The 23619-nt window shown below is 37.0% G+C and overlaps 1 protein-coding gene across 1 annotated transcript; it reads right to left on the reverse strand.

Annotated features, from left to right (window-relative positions):
• Positions 1-2058: 2058 nt before the first annotated feature.
• LOC127625392 (probable polypeptide N-acetylgalactosaminyltransferase 8) lies at positions 2059-23575 on the reverse strand. The gene is made up of 12 exons (XM_052100668.1): positions 23383-23575; positions 20007-20024; positions 8237-8423; positions 7813-7979; positions 6436-6619; positions 5889-6086; positions 5693-5807; positions 4294-4479; positions 3612-3749; positions 3261-3356; positions 2578-2748; positions 2059-2193 (listed from the first exon to the last, which is right to left on the reverse strand). Exons 1-12 carry the CDS (start codon positions 23573-23575, stop codon positions 2059-2061), a joined length of 1788 nt encoding a protein of 595 aa, XP_051956628.1.
• Between the last annotated feature and the right edge of the window lie 44 nt (positions 23576-23619).

Here is a 23619-nt window from a genome sequence, read left to right on the forward strand (position 1 = left end):
GCCATCCTGAGTGAAATAAGTCAACCCAGAAGTCTCTACGATTTTCTGGTCAGAGATATGTGTGTTGTTCCATGGTTGCTAGGCAGATACCAGAGTGATACTTTAAAATGCTCCTTGCCATCCTGAGTAAAATAATTCAACCCGAAATTCTCTACGATTTTCTGGTGAAAACTAAATCAGTTCTCAGAGTAATGTTGATTGAAGGGATAATTGTAGCAAACTGTAGCAGAGAACTCCACTAGGCTGCTTCCACTCACATAGTGTCACATGACTCAGAGGGCCGGAGATCTCAAATAGGGGGCGGAATCTCCAAAACAGTGTGTAATTTCTCCAGAGGGGTGTGGCGTTGCTTTCTGCAGTTTAAGGTGCTTGAGAGATGTTTAACCCCAGTTCATAACTTACATTTTACTGATTTATTCTTATTTGTAATATTATAAACTCAAAAGTCATGCTTTAGTGAAGTTGCTTTGCACAATGCAAACTGGAGTCAAGTAACCAAACAGTGTCACAATAAAACATTGTTATGTTGAACGTCAAATTTAAATCACTTAACTGAAATCTTATATGTAAGTGTCATGGGATAATATAGATTAGAGTTTGGTTTATTAGAATTTCATTTTGTAATTTAAATGGTCTATTTATTTATTTATATTTCTTCTATTGATTTGAAAGATCTTGTATTTAAATTTTTTGTAGCTTTGAGGACAACATTCGCCAAGATGTGGAATAATGTTTTAAAATACAGGAAATAAAATTTGGCTCTCTTATTTGATTAATCAAATAATCAACACAAAATAACCCATTATCAAAACATTGTTTTATAATGTGTTGTACTGAATTGTGAATGAATGTTGTCACACCAGCTGGGTCATATTACCCTCGCAGGCTCACTATTGGCTGATTCGGTGTTTTAGGGCAGCCATTTTGGGTCAACATCATTGTAACACTTATTTCACAACATTTAAGGGTCACCTCAGTAAGCACTTAAGAATCAGGCTTAGACTTTGCAGAAAGTTGCTTTTAGCATCTTTATAAAAAGCTCATACACTTACACAAGTCCAACTCTTTGCCAAGAATGTTTTAACTGAAGTCAAAGCTTAAGAATATTCTTAAGAGCATTTCTGACCAGTTTTATGCATATGGCCCCTGACTTCATAAAAACCACAAACCCTCTTACACTTATTTGTCGTGTCCACACTGTATGTGGAGTTCGCGTTGTGAATCAGATTTATAAAACAAATGTGTACTTATGAACAAAATCTGAGAGACGGTCTTCAAAGTTATCAATTTTTAAAGATAGTAACATAAGTAACTAATCCCCAGGTTGTGTGAAAGTAAAATGACATGTTCAAACCACACCAATGATTGCTGTTCAACGAGTTGAATTTTCTTAGTTCAAGAATTTCAGAGACGTAAATGAACAGGAGAAATATCAGCAAACAAACATCTTGGCAGAACACGTCACTGCATTTTGTCCTCATTTTAGGGGAGCTGAAAGCAGCATTTTCACTCAGGAAGTATAAATTAGCCTTAATTCAGGCAGTGATTACTCTAGGCAGAAGGTTTGCCCCAAACAGCATTTATGGCCATCAGTCTGATGCATGTGAAGCATCTGATGCTGTTAAATGGCTATGAGCACATTTAAATACTCAATTTAACTGTACTCCATGTGGTTTGGGAATAAGATACCATGCATTGAAGTGTTCAACTGTTAAGAGAACTCATCCAATACAATTTTTATCTTTACTAAAACGTGACTGCGTGGCTCTTGAAAAGTAGGCCTAATCTAGACAAATTATTATTTTATTAAAAAGGTTTATATATTTGACAGTCATTTTATAAATAATAATTAATTACATATTTGTACATGATTACATGACATTTTTCCATAGGATCAGATAACTGATTTGTTACTGGTTTGTAATACACCATAGTGCCTCAAATATAAAGTCACTGCAAAAGTGTGCCTCCTGATGTGAGATTTATTTGTGAGCTCAAGGCCGTGTAATCACTGACGCACTGCTTCATATCAGCAGCATTTATACAAATTTATAAATTTCAGAATTCTCGAATGACATACTTTATCTTCCAGTGCTGTTTGCTGCACTCCCGAATAAAAAGCTCATAGTATCCAAACTCTCCACTGCTGATCTCCAGACAGCGTTTGGTCTCTCTGTTCAGTATGGACATTCCCTGAAAATAAAATAAAATCTCAGATTCAATAAATGTATTTGTAATTAGCTAAAATCATGAAATGGGCCTACAACAAATTTTGAAAACTGTCTGACCATTAACTATACAATTGAGAACCACTGGACTAAACCATTTTGCATTGCAGCGGAAAGTACATTTAAAAAAGCACATTTACATTCATATATTTTCCATTTCATCACATATTGTAATTGGTTGCCATTGAAATTTGTCATTCTGCAATAAACCTTTTTAATTGTTTGGCCTATACACCAAATTCTTGTTTTTAGAGTTCCTAAAGCTGTGCAGGGAGTCCTTTGCAGTTTCCCCACTCCACATATCCAAGTGCCAACCCCAGAAAGGCAAGACTGTTAAGAGTTTATTCACCTGTTTGAAGTCCCAGTTCATGCGTTTCTTTTGCTTTTTAGCGTCGGAACACCGGTACAGCTCTGGGAGTCTGCCAAACTCTGGATCAACCAAACAGCGGGTCTCTTTGTATATATCATGTGCATCAAGATGACCAGTCATTATCTGACCACTTTCTGTGTAGTAATACTCCTGTTAGAGGTCAACACAGAAATAAACATTCTGCCCAAATACAAATGATACAGAAATAAAAAGAGATGAGAATGTAATGAGAAAAGACGAGACAAGAAAATTAGACTGTGATAAGACAGAGAGTTAATGAGTGACGAGACAAAAATTGGAAAAAACAAATAATGAGAAAAGGCGAGACAATAATAGTTGAAATGAGATGAAAATTAGAGAAATAACAAGAATAAAAAAATGATGATATGAAGAGACAAATTAGATCAACTATGAGAAAACACAAGAAAGATTGGAAAGGGAAGAGGGAGAGCGCAGAAAGAGAAGAGTAAAGGAGACAAAAATGTGAAATGTTGAGACAAATGAGAATAGGAGATGAAAATAAAAAGATCAGACAGAAGACAGAGAACTGAAGAGCACAAGAAAATAGAAAAAAAAAAAAAGACAATACGAAGAGAAAAATAAAATGAGGCAAAAATGATAGAAGAGAAAATGAGACAAATAGTCTTCAAGAGGAGATGTACCTGTGAGGACTGGTAATGACATGGATATAAAAGGGGATTGTTCCCTTCCAGTGGCCCCTCATCCAAACATAAACTGGTTTCCATAACATTAATCAGCTGTTTGTGAGAGATTAGAAGGACATAACAGGAAATCATTCATGTATCCTACAATACACTTGATCTATTAGACTCAACCAGATCAGTTCAGATTTCTAAAGAGTAGCTCTACATCAGATGTTAGTTTGATACAGCTCACGTGCGGTCCTCACAGACTCTCCTGTTTAATACCACAAGCAAACCAACAACACAACCCAGACTGCTCTTGTCACAAATCAGGTTGACATATTTTAAGATACTTCACTAGTCACTCACTGCTCCATAAGCAAGCAGATCATCCATTGGATCTAATTGAGGGTAGACATTTTCCAGATACCATTTGAATGGTTTGCAGTTCAGACTCTCTTTCAGCCTTTTTCTCTCGGCTACATCTCCGATGTTTATCCCATGTTCCTGTGGGAAAAGGTGAGAGTACTGTACATACACAGAATGTTTGCTGGTCATAACACTAATAAATAGTTTAAGCTACATCCAGGTAAGTTAACATTCATAGAATACATAAAGTTATCTAAAAACATATGCTTGTATATGGGGGTTTCTTCAACTTTGGGAAATCACAGCACAGCCACACACGCACACACACTTTGTCTTTGGAGTCTTTTGTCTTGCGAAGGCCAATTTCATAGTCAACATTTCATGCGTCCTAAATACATTATGCATAATTTTGCTAAATTAGCATTTGATTGAAATTATGGAAAATAAAAACTGTGACAGTCGTAAAAACAATCATTTTAATAAATAAAATTATATAAAAACCAATACATTTTAAATGGTGTGTTAATTTCACTCTTTGTTTGGATTACTAATTTGGGATTTTTATCATTTAATATTGGAAGTTGTGGTCTTGGACAAGACTAAAACAGTAAAATCTATCTTTGAGGATTCGGCCAACTGGACACATTCTAGATTTCAGATAGCACACTTCCAGAAGATCTACCTCTAAGGGAAGATTCCAGGCAATATTGACATTTCTCTTGTATTCATCCATCCAAACGTCTGCCACTCTGAGGGCATTTCTCTTCATGGTAGCACTGAGGTCTGGCATGTATGGTTTGTGGGATCTTTCAATGTGGGCAACTTTAGAGCAGGGAACAATCTCTATACTCCCTCCACAGAGCCACACCTGTCCAAACCAGCAAAGAAAGTGTTAACACCTCTAAAAGGATATGACGTCCATTTACAGTCAACATGAAATACCATTCGCAACCCATTTCACTTCCATAATGTGGGACTTAACCCATCGTTTGGACTGTAACATCCCATAATGAATCCAGTCCTGAATATGGTCTTTAGAGGTCTGTCCTCCTGAAACACTGCTGGAACACTTTTTTAAGGGGGCTTTTTGACAAGGACATGGAGGCTGAAATTAAAGTCCACCGTCCAGAGTATCTCAATGTATACAATAGTAATTTAGTTAACTAAATTACATTTAGTTGTGTTACTAGGATGACAACCTGTTGTGTAAACAACTCAAGTCAAAATTCAAATAAAACTAATGTTTAAAATACTACCAACATGATACAAAATAATGTATATGAATACATGTCACTTTATACTTAAAAAGGAGACAGTATTTGGTAGCAATGTTGCACAGTGTACAAATTCCAATCGAAAGTAAGCATTCCTATGCCCTACTCAGTCCAAATGGTAGAGCCCTTGAGATGGGTACTTTGTGTAGGGTGATCCAAACGGACACCTGTGACCATTGCAATACCCTGGTTTAAATCCCAGGGAACATCTTTAAAAATAAAATAAAAAATGACCTCCGTTTTTAAAATCAATTGTGCAGACACGGCATTCAGGATCACGTGATAAGAGGAATCACTTATTTGAAGTGGCCATCGAATGTACCATTAATGGAGCCTTGTAGAACAATCTCCACTTTCACATTCTTTTGTTTGTGGCAATTCACATTCTTCGTGCATATCGCCACCTACTGGGCAGGGAGGAGAATTTATTATAAAAATAAGTACTTCAATTTTTATCTGTTTCTCACCCACACCTATCATATTACTTCTGAAGACATTAAACCACTGTAATCTTATGAATGACTTTTATGCTGTTTTTGTGCATTTGAGCTTCAAAGCTCAGTCCATGATTCACTTTCATTGTGCTGAAATATTCTTCTAAAGAAATCTGTGTGTTCTTCTGAAGAAAAAGTTATGCACATCTGGGATGGTATGAGGGGGAGAATGAGAATACATTTTTGGGTGAACTATCTTTTTAACCTGTACCGAATCTGGAATATTACTTTAAAGGGAGGTAAAAAGGGTAAATTGTGATTTAATGCTGATTTTCTAATAAGCTCAGGTAATTAATGTAGGTAAGTGGTTTACCCGGATGCCCAATTCAACATTTTCTCCTCCGTACACCTGCATTCCTCCATCCAAAGCTCCAATCTCTCCAAAGAACAGACGATCAACCACGAGAATGCCCATAACTGAGGGACTCCTGTAGATCACCAGCGATCACGGATTACTCGACAGAACACAGTAGAAATTAATATTGAAACATAATCAAACACATGCTCACTTGGCTGGCTGTGTAGAGTCATTTTGGTTATACCAGTGTGGAGGAAAGCTCTCATACATGCACCAGAGAGCCCAGTCAAAGCCATGAGCGGCCGCAATATATGGCGTCACTTGTAAGTCATAGAAATTCACTCTGTCAAACACCGGGCTTAGGACCAATCTGCGATCGGCCTGGATCCGTGCAAGCAGAGGCTCCGCCCTACATGAGAAGAGAGAGGAAAATCACCTATACTGTACATTTCTCACACACTTTCATTGGGTTTGTCCAATAGTTCACACCTATTCTCCAATGCTAATGTGTAAAAAAAAATGCATTTTGTCAAGAAAATTCAAATCCAAAAGATAAAATAAGCAGTAAGTACACCAACACTATAACGGAGACATTGAGGTGATGAGACCACTCAGAATAAATCTGTTTTGCTCAAGGAACAGTGTTGGAAAACATTAAATCATTACTAGATTTGGTAAAATGGGTAGTTACTGTGTTTTGCCTTGAACTAGTACATCAGTATTGATTATTAGATATAGGTAATGGAGCCGTTTCACACCATTCGACATGGACCTCAATGTGGGCATCCAAGATGGCAACCACATCTCCAATGGCAGCCTTCCACCCCGAGAGTCTTGCCTGGGTCAGGCCTTGATGCTCTGAATGGGTGATAATCTTCACCAGGGCTGGGTGCGTCTCATTAATGGAGCGGACATAAGCATGCAGTTGTTCCTTCAGATCCTCTGCAGAAGATACAAGTCCAAACTGAACATCTGACCATATTTAATAGATTACATAAAATCAAACTATATATTCTGGGGCAAATTCACCAAACCCTGGTTGGATCCATAAGCCAGATATTTTCTGAGCTCTGCGATACACATTCATTATACAGCTCTATACTCTAATCAACAACTGAAACTTTGTCGTATTTTAAGTTCTTATAAGAATTTGAAGGAATTTTAGGAATCTTTGAGGAAAAGTTGATTCTTGAAAAAGGTGAAAAACTTCTCATAGCATTATTTTATTCATGACATTTGTTTAGCACATAAAACGTTCTCGCGTGTAATGCAACACGCTTCTCATGCTTCTCTCATGAACTTGATGTCAATATTCACAAAATAATTACTGAAAATGTGTTTCTTGTATGAATCTGATGCACAGGCTGCATGAACTACTTGAATGATACGGAGTCCTTCTTAAACTTTAAAAATCGAGGAACTTGCCACTGTGCTGAAAAGATGGATTGAGATATTAGTTTTTTTTTGTGTTCCACATAAAGGTGTGATCCCATTTACCTTTGCATGGCAAAATTGGGCGGCGTGGGCAGATCTTGAGTGCATGTGAATACAGCAAAAAACATATTGCCAAGCAGCCTCTCTTTAATGCTGCACTTCATCTTCTAGGGAAGTGAGGTTAAAAAGAAACTCACTAAAATGGCTAAAATGATATCCTTGTCCATTGTGAATTTTCAGTGTGGCTGTGTACTAGGCACCACCCATACAGAGGTCACCGCCAAAACAAGCAACTTTTTATTGGTCAACGCGACAAATTTGTCTGTTAATGTTTTCCAAACTTGAACAAAATCCGCAAGGTGAAATTCTCAGCCAAGAGAAGTACATGTGCAAAATTCTCGATAGCTCAGATTTCCATTGAGATGATTAATGTATTTCACAGTGCGAAGGTAAATGTGACTGCACCATAAGAAAGAAAAGTCATACAGGTTTGGAACAAGAGGGATCATGAAAAATTTTTCATTTTTGGGTCAAAATATTCCTATTATAAGAAATATGAAAGAGGAACCTCTGAGTATCAAAGCATTCCTTTGAGAACTTTCACACATTAAGAGAACATTTAACATCATACAGCAATCATATGAGTATATCACTCATGCACAGGAGGTGCTTGGAGGCTCTGTTGGGTTTTGAGAACAAACCATTGGTGCTGTGGTCATCCACCAGTATGATCTCCTTGAGCAGGTGGGCTGAGGTTCGGTTCATTATGCTGCAGATAGCTCTTTGAATGACACTTAGAGCTTCATCCAGATAAATCAGAACAACACTGATGCTGGGGAGATTGGGGGGGTATTCACGGCCAATGCATCTAGAGAGCAATGACAATATAATATTATTTCAGGTGAATGCAGTAAATGATTATTCCAATGTAAAATTCACAATGAAATGCTATTATAAAATAATCATCCATCACTCTTGTGAACATTGTGGCATGAGGATTTAGTGAATTTGTTCCTGTAGACCAGCATTCATGTAGTAGGTCATTCCATGCATGCTCCAGTAAAAGAAAGAGTCTGGTATACCATTTCGAACATGGTCATTGACACCGACAGCACAAAAACACACCTGTAATGACGGGTCTCCGGCAGCTTCCGGTCGAGAGGGATTTGGTCGCTGAGGAAGGTGTTATAGCCATATTTCTGAAAGAGATCTTCAGCCTTTCTCAAGTCTTCCTCAGAAAGATCAACAGTCCACTTCTTGAATAACTGCGAGTTTGGGAACATCCTCTGTGCTGGTGTCTTGTCCTTCCTCACTTCATCAAAGATCAGATGCTGATCAAACTGCTGAACCGAATGAGCTGCGAAAAACAACAAGGGTGCTTCTCAACTAATTTACTGGTTTCCTTGCTCAATTCCCATAATCTGGCACAGACTAAAAGATTTAGTTTTGCATGTTTATTTCACTTGCAATTAAATAAGTAAATTCAGTTGGATGGAATTGTTTCCCCCACATAAAACTGTTACCCAAGCACAACACACAACACACTGCATCTATGGAAATATGTGAAGGTAACAGTCAAGGTTTGGTTGCATTCACCCTTGAATAGTGAAATCAGTCAACAAATGACTCATTTTATGGTCCATTTTATTTCTCATGAGACATTTTAGGAATTTATAAAGAAATTTACGAATTGAGACGAAGTTATAATTAAAGGAAAAGAATAATGCTACGAGAAAAGCTTTAATGCAAGAATTTGCACTGTTGTTCAGAACTAACAGCGTTCTCACATGAACATGTGTGCCACTGTGAAGGAGCTTCTTCTTATGCACTCATGAGTAAGCCATGGACGTCAATATTTTCACAACAACAAAAAAAAAAATCATTACCAGATGTGAAGTGAGTGCAAGCCTGCCAAACCTTTTGCCCCTCTCAAGAACAAATTTGCATTTACATAAACTTTATTCTACAAAAGTTACAATTTAATGTACAGGATGATACATCATCCAATTTATTATAAGGGTAAATAAATTAAAACATTTTAGTTGCTAATTTAGTCTACTGGGATGAGATGACCCCCAGTGTAAACCTGTCCTGTGTGTCAAATAATTTTACATAAATTTAAAAATAAAAGATATTATTCTTGATGATTTTTTATGTGCCATTAAATGTATGCATTGACCACTTCGAATAATCAACCAACTGAATGACACAAATTATAAACAGAATCAGTTAAAGAAATTCACCTGAGAGGTCAAACTTATTTCTATGATTCTTTTTTTTTTTTTTTTTTAAAAAACGTGCTTTTTTGTTTTATATACGGACAACATTTCTTCAAAATTTTGTCATTTAAACCATTTATTTGCAAAAATGACAACTGGTCGAAATAACAAAAAAGATTCAGAAGTTTTCAGACCTCGAATAATGCATAGAAAACAAGTTCATATTCCTTTAACAAAACAACACTAATGTTTTAACTTAGAAAGAGTTTGAAAATCAGGGTTATTCCACCAAATATTGATTTCTAAAATCGCAGCTTTCATGTGTCTTGGCATACTCTCTACCAGGCTTTCACATTGCTGTTGGGTGACATTATGCCACTCCTGGCACAAATTCAAGCAGCTCAGCTTTGTTTGATGACTTGTGGCCATCCATCTTCCTCTTGATCACATTCCAGAGGTTTTCATGGGGTTCAGGTCTGGAGATTGTCTGATGACAGGGTCTTGATCTGGTGGTCCTCCACCCACACCTTGATTGACCTTGCTGTGTGGCATGGAGCATTGTCCTGCTGGAAAAAAAAAAAAAAAACCCAATCAATTCCAGCCTTGAAGCACCCCCAGATCATCACCTATCCTCCATCTGGTCGTAATAGTAGATGGAGACAGAGACCTGGAGAGCCCTTCAAGACAGTGTCTCGCATCCACTGAAATTTGGTGATGATCTGGGGGTGCTTCAGCAAGGCTGGAATCAGGTAAATTTGTCTTTGTGAAGAACGTATGAATCAAGCTACATACAATGCTTTCCAGGAAGAAAACATGCCTTCTGCTCTGACAATGTCATAGCCAGCCCAATCTCCAGACCTTCTGGAATGTAATCAAGAGGAAGATGGATGACCACAAGCGTCAAACAAAGCAGAGCTGCTTGATTTTTTGCACCAGGAGTGGCATTAAATTACCCAACAGCAATGTGAAAAACGTGTGGAGAGCATGCAAAGCCGCATGAAAGCTTGGATTGAAAATCAGGATTATTCAACCAAATATTGATTTCTGAACGGTTCCGAAGTTAAAACATTAATATTGTGATTAAGAATGAATATGAACTTGTTTTCTTTGCATTATTTGAGGTTTGAAAACACTGCATATTTTTTTTGTTATTTTGACCAGTTTCTGCAAATAAATGCTCTAAAATAACAATATAAATTTTTCCAGAGCTAAATAGATAATGCCCATATATTTGATTATATATGAATATTAAAAATAATAAATATAGCTGCAAGCAGCATTGTCAGGGTTCAAGCCTTTTAAGAACTTTCAAAGTATGCAAAAAAAGTATTTGTATATGTACTTTGGAAGTTGCAAACTGGTGTTAAATATGACTGATGTCTTGTGTTCAACGATCCTGAAACAGGATAATTGTTATGGTGGTCATTTTTTTAAACGCCATGTGTTATAAAGCCACAAAGCACCCAATCTCCAAAAAGGTTTTAGAAGTTCAAATATTTATTTTAGGAATTACAGGCTTTTGGATACACTTGGTCAAATCCACATGATAAATGCAACCCCTAAATAACTTTAGTTTATGTTAAAGTAAAATTTTTCTTTGTTAATTATTGACATAGGAAGTCCTAGATGTAGTTCACAATAGCAGGTAAAATTGGAATATACAATAATTTACACACCATTTGTAAAGCCATTTTGCTGAAATATGTTTGGCTGCTGGCGGCCATGTTTTATGAGTCATTTGGCCCCTTCAAGAAGCATACAAATTTTCAACTTCGTTGATAATACAGTTGCAGAGTTATGAGCATTTTTCAGTTGTAGTGCCCGCATAAGCACATTTCCACGATTTTGTGGTAGACTCAAAATGTGCTGTTGTACAGGTGTATTAAGTTTCGTAACATTTGGCCTTTTTGTTTGGTAGATATTGGTCAATAAATACAAAATGGATGACACCTGACCAATTCGTTGGCTTATGTCTTCGAAACGCATCGACGAATCAAAATTCCTTTGATACATTTTTGTCAGGAGGGTTCATAGTAGACACTTCAGTTTTCGTACGAATCGCACATACGGCGTAGGAGTTCGAAAAAGTAGTTTTCGAATTATGCAAATTGGTGCGAATTCATGACGGAAAGAATATCGGAGAAATATGAATTCAACGATGTAAGACACTTGAGTGTGCGATAAAAGGTATAGGAGTTCTGGGGTTGATCGGCCCGAAACTTTGATACGCTGTAGTACTTCGGGAGACTACCTTTCCTCAAAGTTTCAGCTCTCTACAGCTTAAGGTTTGGTCTGCACGGTCAGTTTTAGTGCAGAATAACAAAAATAATAATAAATATAGCCGTAAGCGGCAACCATCGGGGTCCAAGCAGGTTTGGGAACAACAGTAAAATTCAAAAGAATAGATATTGTGCAATGGTGTTTATAGACTGCATATGAGCCTTCAGTAAGCAATGTGTAGACAGAAGTTCAGTTCAAAACTTTGTAAGTGGACAAGTATTTATCTGAAGTACTTCATTTTAGACAAATAAGTATTTCTATAATAAACATATTTGGTCCTCTAACTTATAAAACTATGTAATTTTGTGAATTGTTGTGTTGAAAGTATAATATGCAACATTTCTATAGCAATTAAACTAAAACCAAATTAATGCTAGAAACTTTATAATTATTAGCTTGTGTGTACAAATACACAACCTGTGTACATGTACATTGATATAACTAATAAAATTGATAATTAAACGCTTATTTTGTGTTGCAATGTAAAATATGCATGTTGATAATTAAGATGATAAAATAAATTATTTCATCTAATATCACAAATTCTAGTGTGTGTAAAGGTGTGGGTAAAGAGATGAAAGCCATGTGTAAACGAAGTAATAATCTACGGTTTTGTAATGCTGTGGAAGAGAGCAGAGCTCCACTGAGCTTTTCTGTTGTTTGTTATACATGCATAATAGTAGTAGTGAGTTAGAGTAACAAAGCCAGTTTGGATAGCCAGACTTAAGCTAGGCTTCAGCCAAATTAGTTATTTTTGCTTCCTTGTTTCTCATGGCTGATCAGAGTCATGCAAGTATACAGTTTCACACAACGGTGTTACAAACCCAATGACAGAACTAAACCAGAAGTGCCAAATGTCAGCCAGATTTGGCCAAAACTCTATATTGGTATTGTGAATCTTTGTGTATTTTTTGGAAATGTGATCTTTGAGATAAACCATTAAAGGAGTTTTTAAAAGATTATTGAATTTGTGAATTGTTGATTAAGAGATGCAATCAGATTAGGGCTGCATTTCATAAACATTGATGAGAGACTAAGTGTAAGTGGTTTGTTTGATTTATTTAGGATAATGATGTTTTTGGGAAATGTGGCGTAGTGCTATATGGGAATGAATCATGTAGTGTGACTGAACTTTATTTTATTGAAAATAATTGGTTTGTTCATGAATTAGGATCTGTATTGAGTGTCAGAGCGGGTGCCGATTTTTTTTTTCCCCTCCCCTTTTTCCTTCCAATTTGTAATGCGCTCTACTCGCCTCAATCTGGGTTACCTCCGTTTCTGAGATCGTCAATCCTGCATCTTATCACGTGGTTTGTTATGAGTGTTAATGCAGAGGAATAGCGTGTGGAGGCTTCATACTATTATCCGCAACATCCATTCAAAACTCACTATGCGCCCAACCAAGAGCAAGAACCATGGTAACTACAAGTAGGTTATCCAGGGCTCACCAGTGCAAGTACTTCACTCACATTTGACCCTAAAATTAGATATGTGCGAACTGGAAAAATTATTTACGACCTGACAGTGTGCGAATAAAGATTACAAACGTACCCCCTTAAGATATTTGTTTAAAAATTACAAAACCCACATTCCACAAGCGGAGTTTTCTGTGATGACGCGGCCCAGTCAGAGAGAGAGAGAAAAGGTGAACAATGGAAAAATGTCGGTATAGGTGACATCGCATTTTATTTTAAGCGAAAAAGAGACGAGGAGAAAGAGGAATCTGTCGAGGGTTATTCGCAAGGTTCAACTAATGAATTCTCTTCACAAGGTTTACCGGAGACGGCTAACATTAGGGATGCTGAGAGCAAAGCTACCGTGACCACAGCTGTCACTTCAACGTCCACTGTAGCTGGTGGAGGGAGAACATATAGATTCAATTCAAATTGCCTCAAAATGTTCCCATGGCTAGAGTTCGAAAACAACGTCATGTTCTGCAAATATTGTAGAGGGCAGAAACAGGTGGACATCACGTCCTTCGTGTCAGGAAACCCGCATCTGAAATGGTGATGGGTCGTTTGCGAATGAGTCGGCTCTTGTAAGTGAACGTTGGGAGCCGGCTCGCATATCAGAATCTATTTATAAAAAAATTAAGATATGAATAATCAAAAATTAAAAAATAACGATATAGGCCTAAACGCTCAAGCGCACACATTAGTTCTGACTGTCCGCTCAGATTAAAAGCCTCACCTGTTGTTCCTGTCAATCAGACACGCAGTGTCAACCAGTGAACCAAAGATGCGTGAGGGAGGGCGGAGCCAACTTATGTTGTTCAGATTGTATTTGAATTGTTACATTTATATGCACTTTGTTTATATACATTGAAAAGTTATACTTTAAAATGCACACGTGAAATAACATCCTTTTTTACATTTATTTCAATTTTTGGGATGCTGCAGTTTTGCTAATCATTTATTTTTCTTTGATATGGTTCATTATTCTATTATCAGTACCGCTGCTACCTACATGCATAGGCTACTACGCAGTTTGCGTGGGGCATCAACTCCCTAGGGGGGCACCATCTTACCCTAGGATGGCACCAGAAAGTCCACCGGCTGCCCTTACTCGCTCGCTATACGTTTATTCAAGGACCCGAAAGCAGTTGCGGAACACTGACGATCGCTTCACGCTCATATCACGCGTAGGGCATCAATTTGGCCAGCGGTGGCCCTGTCTATTATGCTGTTCAGATTGCATTCGTTTTGAATGGTTAGATTTATATGCACTTCATTTATATACAATAAGTTATATTTTAAATGCAAATGTTTAATAGTATTATTTTTCTTAAAAATCAATGCATTTTTAAATATATTGTGGTTACGGTAGAGTGTAATTACATTTTATAATTTAATTCAAATTGTTTTAACACCAATTATGAAAAGAGCCGGAATGCCCATCGCTAATCTGAAAAAAGATAGTGTAGCGAAACATCTCACGGCAGAGAAACCATCAAGCTCGGTGTCAGCAGCCTTGAGGAGGCAAGTGCTGCAGTCTGAGGAGAAGTGGAAGCAGCTGAAAATAAAGATAAACATCACATACTTCATTGTGAAAGAAGAACCTTTCATCAAATTTGGGCCGCTTATCAGACTCCTCCACAAAAACGGAGTATACATTTATCCCATATACGACAATGTGCGGAGATGATCGGTCAAATTGCTGACATAGAGGTCAGCCAGCGATCTCTCCAAGTATGCCAGACGGTCAACATACAAAAGCAGCTGGACAACTGATATCCTTTGATTCTAGTAGGCATGGGTTCAATGTGTGATTTGGGTGGTATGTGCTGTTCAACATATGTGTGTCCCTTAGTACACGCACACACACACGCAGTACAAATATGGATGTAATAAATTGTTTAATAAACTCCATTTAATTTTCACTGTGCTCCTAAATTTTCTCATTTAGGAGCGCATGTACTCGCTTGGGAAAAAAGTTAGCGTAGAGCCCTGTTATCCCATGTGACTGTATCCTCAATAGCCACTGGCAAATTTGGTTGCTTAGGAGACATGGTTGGAGTCACTCAGCACGCCCTGGATTCGAACTTGTGACTTCAGGGGTGGTAGTCACTGTCTTTATTGTGGAGCTAATCTGGCCATGTATTTCTTGAATGGAAAATAAAGAGGAACGATAAGTTATGATATATATAGTGCAGCAAAAAGTATGATATTATGCTTTTAAATTAGTTAAACTTTTATTTTTACTTAACTACATTACAAAGCTGTGATCAAGTCTAATTAAGACAAAAGTTGCTTTAATGCAAAGGATGGTCAAAGAAAATATTGATTTATTCAGTTAATTGATAAATAAAAACTATTTGTGGTATTTCTTTTTTCCACAAGTGACTAACATTTTTCACAATAATATATAGTTTGCAGGTAGGCTGTTTCAAGCTTCTTGGAGAACTTGCCACAGTTGTATGGATTTAATCTGGCTATTTTGTTTCTGTGTCATCATGTAATCACAGACTGAGTCGATGATGGTGATATTGGATGTCTAAGTGGGCATATTGTCTGTTGTAGTACTTCATTTTGATGCTTTATTACAATTAATGGCAAAAAAGTATGATAAAACTGATATTGCATAGTGAGTGTAAAGCAAAGTATCAAAACTGTATAAATATAAATTTATATTAATTTGATGAACAATCAGATTAAGTAAAATAAACAGATACATATAACAAGATACAAATTAAAACCATTATGTATAATTTAATACAAGCACTTTTTTAAAGAACTATTAACTTTATATACAAATACATATATTTCTATAATAGATATATGTGGCTCTCTAACTTAGAAAATGGTGTGGATTGTTGTTTTTAAACTGTAATGTGCAACTGAAACTACGAACAAGTAAACACTGTAATACATAAATTATTTGTTCAACTGTGTACACAGCTTTTGTACTTTAATAACTTGCATGAAACTGCTTACTGGTGTGCATAATACACCAAGTATATCATTTAAGACACATGAAATCGAATAAAAACATACATGTTTGTTCAGCAAACAGTGGGTTTGTGAAGTCAGGGGCTTGATTGGGGTGATATAATTCTTTATGAAAATGTACTAATATACTCAATTACAAAACGTAGGCACGTTTGAATGAAAGCATCAGCAATTGATAATTTAGCATCATAAGCAATTTTATGAGGAAAGCAATTTACATATAGCATACATATAAATATAATCACTGCATTAAGCTCCTTTCTAAATGTTATCTCACAATATTGCAAATGTTAGAAATGATTAAAAAATAAAAAGGCAGCATAAATCAGATTAAGGAGAACATAATGAAATGTTGAAATTATTTTATTCGTATGATAACAATTGTACAAATAATAAAGCAACTACACAACACTGCAACAATACTACATAGAGAATAGTCAAATGAATGCAGACATGTTAGAAACAGTACAGTATACTAGGATTCGCCTCTGTTACAGTTGGTATGATCAAGATACGAGCATGTGGGTCAGAGAAACTGCTGCCCTCTCGAACGTCACCAATCATTTTCCCAATAGAAATCTTTGGTCAAATGTTAGTGCAACGAGCCCACATTGAGATGCAAAGGTACCAAAATGTAACTTTAGTGTGCACCAGCAGTCTTACAGATTGCAAAAATGGCCACCACTACTGATAAACTTGTGCATCAGAGAGTGTCGTTTTTATTGCAAATTCACATAAACAGGCCAAACAAGTTGGTCCTGACAACCTAAACATAAAAATGAGGTCGAAAATCAAGACATGGGCAGGAGAGAAGTGATTGTATGATGAAAAATCAAATGCCTAAAACACTTTGTTGTTTTTATATTTTTCCCATATATAGCCTACTTTTTTGTTCTTATTTTGCAAGGGGATAGGGGGATGCATACAGTAGTGTGTATACATTCGGCATGTTTTCTCAGAATGTTATTTTGTCACTGTGTTTTACATTTTGTTAAGTTTTAATTTTTCGCTCAAAATATACAGGCCAATTTGTTCATTTAATTATAGGGCCAACAAGAAGCAGAGCTTTTCACTTTTTGTATATATTCTCAGAATGAACCATTATAATAAATGTGGCCACACCCACTACGTTTTGGTATTACATTTGATGAACAGTAAAAAATTCCTTTGATAACTTTTTACATTGGGATTTTGCTGAATCCTTCTTCAATGTTTTGGTTCCTATTGGGCTAATGGCCTACAACTAGTTTGACAATGTAGTTTTTTTAAATAATCTCAAGTATTGAATGATTGTTTTATTTCAAACCAATGGTACTTTAGGCAAAACGTTTTCAGAATGAGGGGATCTACAGTATGGAATGAATAAACGGTTTCTTTGTGAAAAATAGGGGTATATACACAACAATTAACATGCATGTAAAACACCATAGCACCTCCCGGTGGCCAGTTTCTTTCCAATTTTGCACAAACCTCTTGGGTCAAGAGAGAAATCGGCATAACAAATTTAGTTCCGATTGGCCTAATTTTACCCTACATAAAAGCTTATTGGCCGATGGCAGCCACATTTTTAAAGATATGTGACTGTCCAATGTGCCATCAAGGATTATGAGCACAAAGACAATGCATGCAAAATGTCAAGTCGTTCAGACCAATGGTTCCAAAGTTAGAGCCATTTTTGTTTTTTATTATAGAACCATCAAGAGGCAAATGTGTGCAACATTTTGTGTGTGACCTCACCAAGGCCATACATACATTCACCAAATTTGGTGATATCTCAACCCGTTCAAAACATAACAGTTTTAGTAAAATGGACATGCCCACTACGAATCATTCCGCACTGGTTTGGTTCCGATCGGGCAAACAACCTAGGATGAGTTCATTTTGATTTTTTTTTTTTCCAAACAATCCAAAATAGCAGGAAAACGAAGGGTATGCCAAAACTCTGGCAGGGGATAAAACTCTTCAGCATGATGCAACGAATCAGAGGAAACAAGAAATTAGTTTCTAGCCCTTACGGTTCAAGATTTATGGCCCAAAATTTGATCTTTCTTTGTTCGCAATAGTGCCAACTAGTCTCCGAAGGATGCGTCTGTTCGCCTGAGTAGTGGGGGGACTTGGATACATACTGCCAAGTCTGGAATCTTTACAACTTTATAAAATGAAATAAAACTGAGATATACATTTTGTAGTCCTTGATGCAAGGATTTAGAGGTAAAATGCATTTTTATTTTAATATGCTCTGATGCAGAGTAATTAGCAAAAAGGTAAATGTTTTTATTACAGCTCCACCTTGTGGCCAATTCTCATAAAACTAGGTACACAGCCTCATTTTGACACTGTATGAATATCTCAAGTTTCTTAATGGTCAGCCATTCAGATTTTATGTTATAAGCTGCTGAAATTTGATTGGCTGCTGGCGGCCATGTTTTTATTTGTCTGAATTATATTGTAGGATATGTTAGCCTTTGGACCCTACAAGATGCACAGCAATTTTCAACTTCATGGATCATACGATCACAGGGTTATGAGTGTTTTTTTAGTTTTAGCACCCCCTATGGGTGAAATGTTTCGCGACTTTGCGCGCACCCTCAGAATGTCCTGTTGTCTATGTTACGTTTCATAACTTTTGGCCTTTTCGTTTGGTAGATATTGGTAATACGTTCAAAATGGACAATGCCAGACCAATTTGTTTGCTTATACCTTCACAACAATTCGACGAATCAAAATTCCTTGGATAACTTTATCAGGAGGGTTCATAGTAGACAACCCAATTTTGTGCAAATCGGACATACGGCCTAAGAGTTCGAGAAAGTATGTTTTTCGAATTATGCAAATTAGCACAATTTCATAATGGAAATGAAAATCGGAAATATACGTTTCATAGACCTTGACTCAAGGATTCAATGGAAAAAAATATTTTGATCCCAGCCCTTTCAGTTCCAGAGTTAAGACCACAAATGCAAAGGTGCTTATTATAATAACACTATAGTGTAACCTAGTGTTTGACGGGTTTTTGTGTGGGTGCCGGAGTAGTGGGGGGGAATTTCTGACCATCCAACCAAGTTTGGTGTCTCTGTGACTTACGGTCTCTGATGCCCAGACACTTTTAGGGCAGATACATAAGAAAAAGAAAACAAACAGAAACAATAGGGGTCTTTCAACCACTTCAGGGCTTGACCCCTAATAATAATAATAATAATAAAGCTGCTAGCAGCAATTAACGGGGTTCAAGTGATTTGAGATCTTCACACACATGCGTAAAAAGATATTAGTTTTATTTAAGAAGCATGCAACCACCTAGATCAGGGGTGACCAATACGTCGATTGCACAAAATGTAAATGTACTTTCGTTAAATTTTAATAAAAACTTTTAGTTTCTGTCTGACTTGCACTTGACGAGTAAATATTGACCAGGCGAGGTTTTGCTTATTCAGTTGCCACGAAAACTAGGTTTGCGCATACTCGCCTTCCAAGGACTTCTGAGAAAAGAGCGCGAAATTGCGATGCTACTGCCCGGATTAGGCAAAACTGTCTGATTCCATTCAGTGCAAGTCATCAGAATAAGGTAAATGCCCTGGCTATTGTCATCTATTGCGCTGGTGTTTTGGGATTAGTTTTAAAACTGAAATGATATCAACATTGAACATTATTATATATTTTTTTTATTAATTAGAAGATTAATTCCATGTAGGAATACATGCAGTAGTCCCAACAAGCATTTTCTTATTTTAAATGAAACTCTTTTTTTAGTTGGTAGATCTTATTGAGTTGGTCATTTAAAAGTAGATCATCACACAAAAAAGTGTGGGCACCCTTGACCTAGATCATAGATGAAAAAGACAATTTACAGCAAATACAGGTAATTTCCTATGGAAAAATATGTTTTTTAAAGCTTTTTAACAGTTATAGCACCACCTATCGTCCAATCTCCATAAAAGTTCCAAGTACCATTTCGTGAAGTTTTGACTTTTCGTTTAGGATTTATAGGCTTTGGAGTATATTTTGCCAGGCCCATTTTATAAATGACCCTTTTATAGCCATCTAAATGGTAAAGTTCACATTTTTTTTGGATAACTTTTGACAGAGTCCAGAGAATTGTACTGCATTAGTTTTATTGAGTTTGAGCTAAAAACCTAGGACTAGTTCGCAAAAATATGTTTTTACATAATCGTGAATATTTAATGAATGATTTGATTGAAGTTGTTCAAAATGAGATCCAAGATATGATATGCATATTGTGTCTATGTGTGAAAGTCAGCGTGATTACAGAGGCATAAAAATCAGTGTCCGATTTCTTTCAAATGTCTCAGACGTCTAAGGCCAGGAGTCAAACAGGCCCACCGAATTTTGTGCCAATCGTACGGTGGCCGAGAGAGCTCAACGTGCTGCAACCTAAAGAAGACGCATGCAAGTTAAAGGTGGGGTATGTGATTTGCAAAACGGCCGGCAGATTTTGAAAATACACAACTCTAAGGTCCTACCTTCTCTCCTCCAACGCTGGCCCTGACTCCACCCATTCGAAAAACATGGACGCGTAATCATGCACGAGCGAAAACTCAGATGCGCAGTGTTCTAGCAGTGTTCTAGACTCACTAGTCAAACAGTGCATTCACCTGTCAGACAATTTTTCAGAGCAAATTGTTGACACAGCAGGAGGAGGGGGTCGCATACCACTCTTGAAAGGTGTAGAGCTGATTTTCTCATAACTGTAAAAAAAAAAAGAACATCGCCAGCCCTGAAGCCTGTACAGCGGTCTTCTATTCAAAACAGGATTCATAGAAATGTGGAACAACCCCACTAGCACTATAAAAGCTCTATTCTCCATACATAAATACAATCGCTTCCTGTTACTGGGTCACGAGCTTTGAGTATGCGCTACGAACGGGACACGCGCGCCAGGGTGGTGGGGGGAGGGGGGCATGGTACGACCGTTTGATTGACACATTTTCTGTCCAATGATTCTAGATGGTCTTGAAAATGATTGGCTGGAGTTTTTCGAGTCCTGCCCGTTCCACAGATGATTAAATTGCTTAATTTTCATTTCAGTGCTTCTAATTTACAGCCAGTAAGTGGGTTAGGAATAGGATTTCAAGTTATTTTGAAAAAATGGTCAAAAAAGAAAATCACATACCCCACCTTTAAGAAAACATCTTCATCAGTTTCACAGCACACGTGTACTCCAAATACTCACAACACAACCAAATACAGAAACGCGCTGCAAGTAACACAGACCACAACGGAAATGATTCCGGGGGAACCAAATAAGTGACGAACCCGGCTGGGACGTGCTTACGGCAAAGAACTGATATTGACAAGAAGTGAAAGCCTATATTTTTTTTATAAATAAACTATAATATTAAAATAATATTGTAATATATTGTATATAGAAATAATATTATAATATTATACTTTTTATAGTTCTTCTACTCTTTGCTTACAGCTCAATTCTACTTTATTTTAACTTTTTTTTTCCCACAAAACATACAGAGATTAATTTATGACATACAACTTGTATACAATATACAAAATGTATTAACAATATGTTCAATGTCATCAGAAATGAGAAAAGAACAATGAGCTGAAAACTAAAATAAATAAAAAAGATAAAGAACATGAAGGAAAGATATTAATCTTTACATCAGTTACACCAGAGCCATTCTCTCCATGGCTCTGAGTTACACTATACAAATTGTTTCATGTTATGTTTAAATTTTCATAAAGAAAAGTTTCATAAGAAGGTGTAGGTAATATAGGGTCCAATGTTTTAAAGTTGAGACACTGACACACAGATATATAACGGATATATAAAACGCATATTTTAACAGTTTTTTTATAAAGTAAAAATACATTTATTTGCAACCGTTATGTTAACAGCATTATATTTCTGTCCTCAGAACAGCTATTCAGCTGATGGACAATGTGCTGCGTTGTCATGGGAACATCCCATGTGAAAATAATTACGTTGGAAGTTGTCTTTCATTGCTCCCTTCATCAAGTGCGTTCCGAACGGCTACATAAATGGCACACTAGTGCCATGCTCACTCCAAAGTCCCACTTGAAGGGCTCTGCCGTCTGCCCTTCGAAGGGAGTAGGGCATAGGGATGCTCACGTGCAATAAGCATGTCCCAGCCGGGTTCGTCACTTATTTGGTTCCCCCGGAAACATTTCCGTTGTGGTCTGTATTACTTGCAGCGCGTTTCTATATTTGGTTGTGTTGTGAGCTTTTGCAGCGTGTTTCTGTATTTTGTTGTGTTGTGAGTATTTGGAGCACACGTGTGTTGTGAAACTGATGAAGATGTTTTCTTAATTTGCGGGTGTTTTTTTATTTGCATGCGTTTTTTTTCTATTTGCATGCGTCTTCTTTAGGTTGAGGCACGTTGAGCTCTGTCGGCCACCGTACAATCGGCCTCCGTTAACCTTGTCTAATAGGTGCTCAAACTTCATTGGCCGATGACGACCATGTTTGTTTAGATACACCACCAATGTCCTCATAGACAGTCATGGCACCTTGGACAAAGACACTGCATGCCGATTTTCAACTCAGACTAACGGTTGCATAGCTACAGACAATTTCATGTTTTTTGATATTATAGCGCCACCATGTGGTAAAACCGCACCAACTTTTCTGGCCGACCAAAGATTGACCCCTTACATAAGCCTGCCAAGTTTGTTGAAGATCTCTCATTTCCTTCAAGAGTAATAGCCATTTATGTAAAATTGGCCACACATACTTCCGATGTTTTCGCATACCACAGACATCTAGAGTCGAAAGTTCCATTTTTTTATCTCGCTACCTTTTGACAATGGGACTCCAGAGAATCGTTTGGCACTGATTTGATCCCGATTGGATGAAAAACCTAGGACTAGTTTGCAAAAGTAGGTTTGATGAAAAATCAAAAATGGCGGAACATTTTTATAAACGGAAACGAAAGAGATATAGGTTTTGTTTGAGCCAAGGATTCCAATGATATAAAGCACTTGAGTCTACAACAAATGGTCTAGAGTTATGAGCGGTTACATGTTTTTGATCGCTGTAGCGCCCCCTATTGAGTCCATGTTTTTGAGTAGTGAGCAATACTCGGACCAAGTTTCAAGTCTCTAGGCCTTATGGTTTGCTCTGCTCGATCAGTTTTATGGCGGAATAATAAAAATCTTAGCAAAAACGATATGGTTTCTAGCACTTCGTGCTTGAACCCCTAATTAATAATATATATATATATATATATATATATATATATATATATTATAGAAAAGCAACATATTATGAAGCAACTCTTAAATGAAACATTTGTTTGTGAAATGTTTACTGAAGACATTGACTCACATATCTGGTTAACATGAAACTCCAACTCCTCCAGTTTGTTAAGAATACGTGCGTTGTGTAGTGAGATGTTCTGCTGGGCTCGGTACAACATCTTCTCATGGCTTTGGATCTTCTGCTTGACAGAGCTCACATAAAGAAGCACGACAGTTACCGCCAATACTGGACATGCACACTTCACATAACTTACTCTCATGGTGACTACTGCACGGTGGAGCGTTTTTGATGAAGGTGTGTAAG

This window comes from Xyrauchen texanus, chromosome 31, assembly GCF_025860055.1.
Source record: "Xyrauchen texanus isolate HMW12.3.18 chromosome 31, RBS_HiC_50CHRs, whole genome shotgun sequence".
In the NCBI taxonomy this organism is placed as follows: domain Eukaryota; kingdom Metazoa; phylum Chordata; class Actinopteri; order Cypriniformes; family Catostomidae; genus Xyrauchen; species Xyrauchen texanus.

Excerpts from the sequence above, each read along its gene's own strand:
- LOC127625392 (XM_052100668.1), bottom strand. The coding sequence starts at position 23,575 with ATGAGAGTAAGTTATGTGAAGTGTGCATGTCCAGTATTGGCGGTAACT. Across the intron at positions 7,980-8,236 it reads CCGGAGACCCGTCATTACAG|ATGCATTGGCCGTGAATACC; the intron begins GTGTGTTTTTGT and ends ATTGCTCTCTAG. Across the intron at positions 6,620-7,812 it reads GGATGACCACAGCACCAATG|AGGATCTGAAGGAACAACTG; the intron begins GTTTGTTCTCAA and ends TATCTTCTGCAG.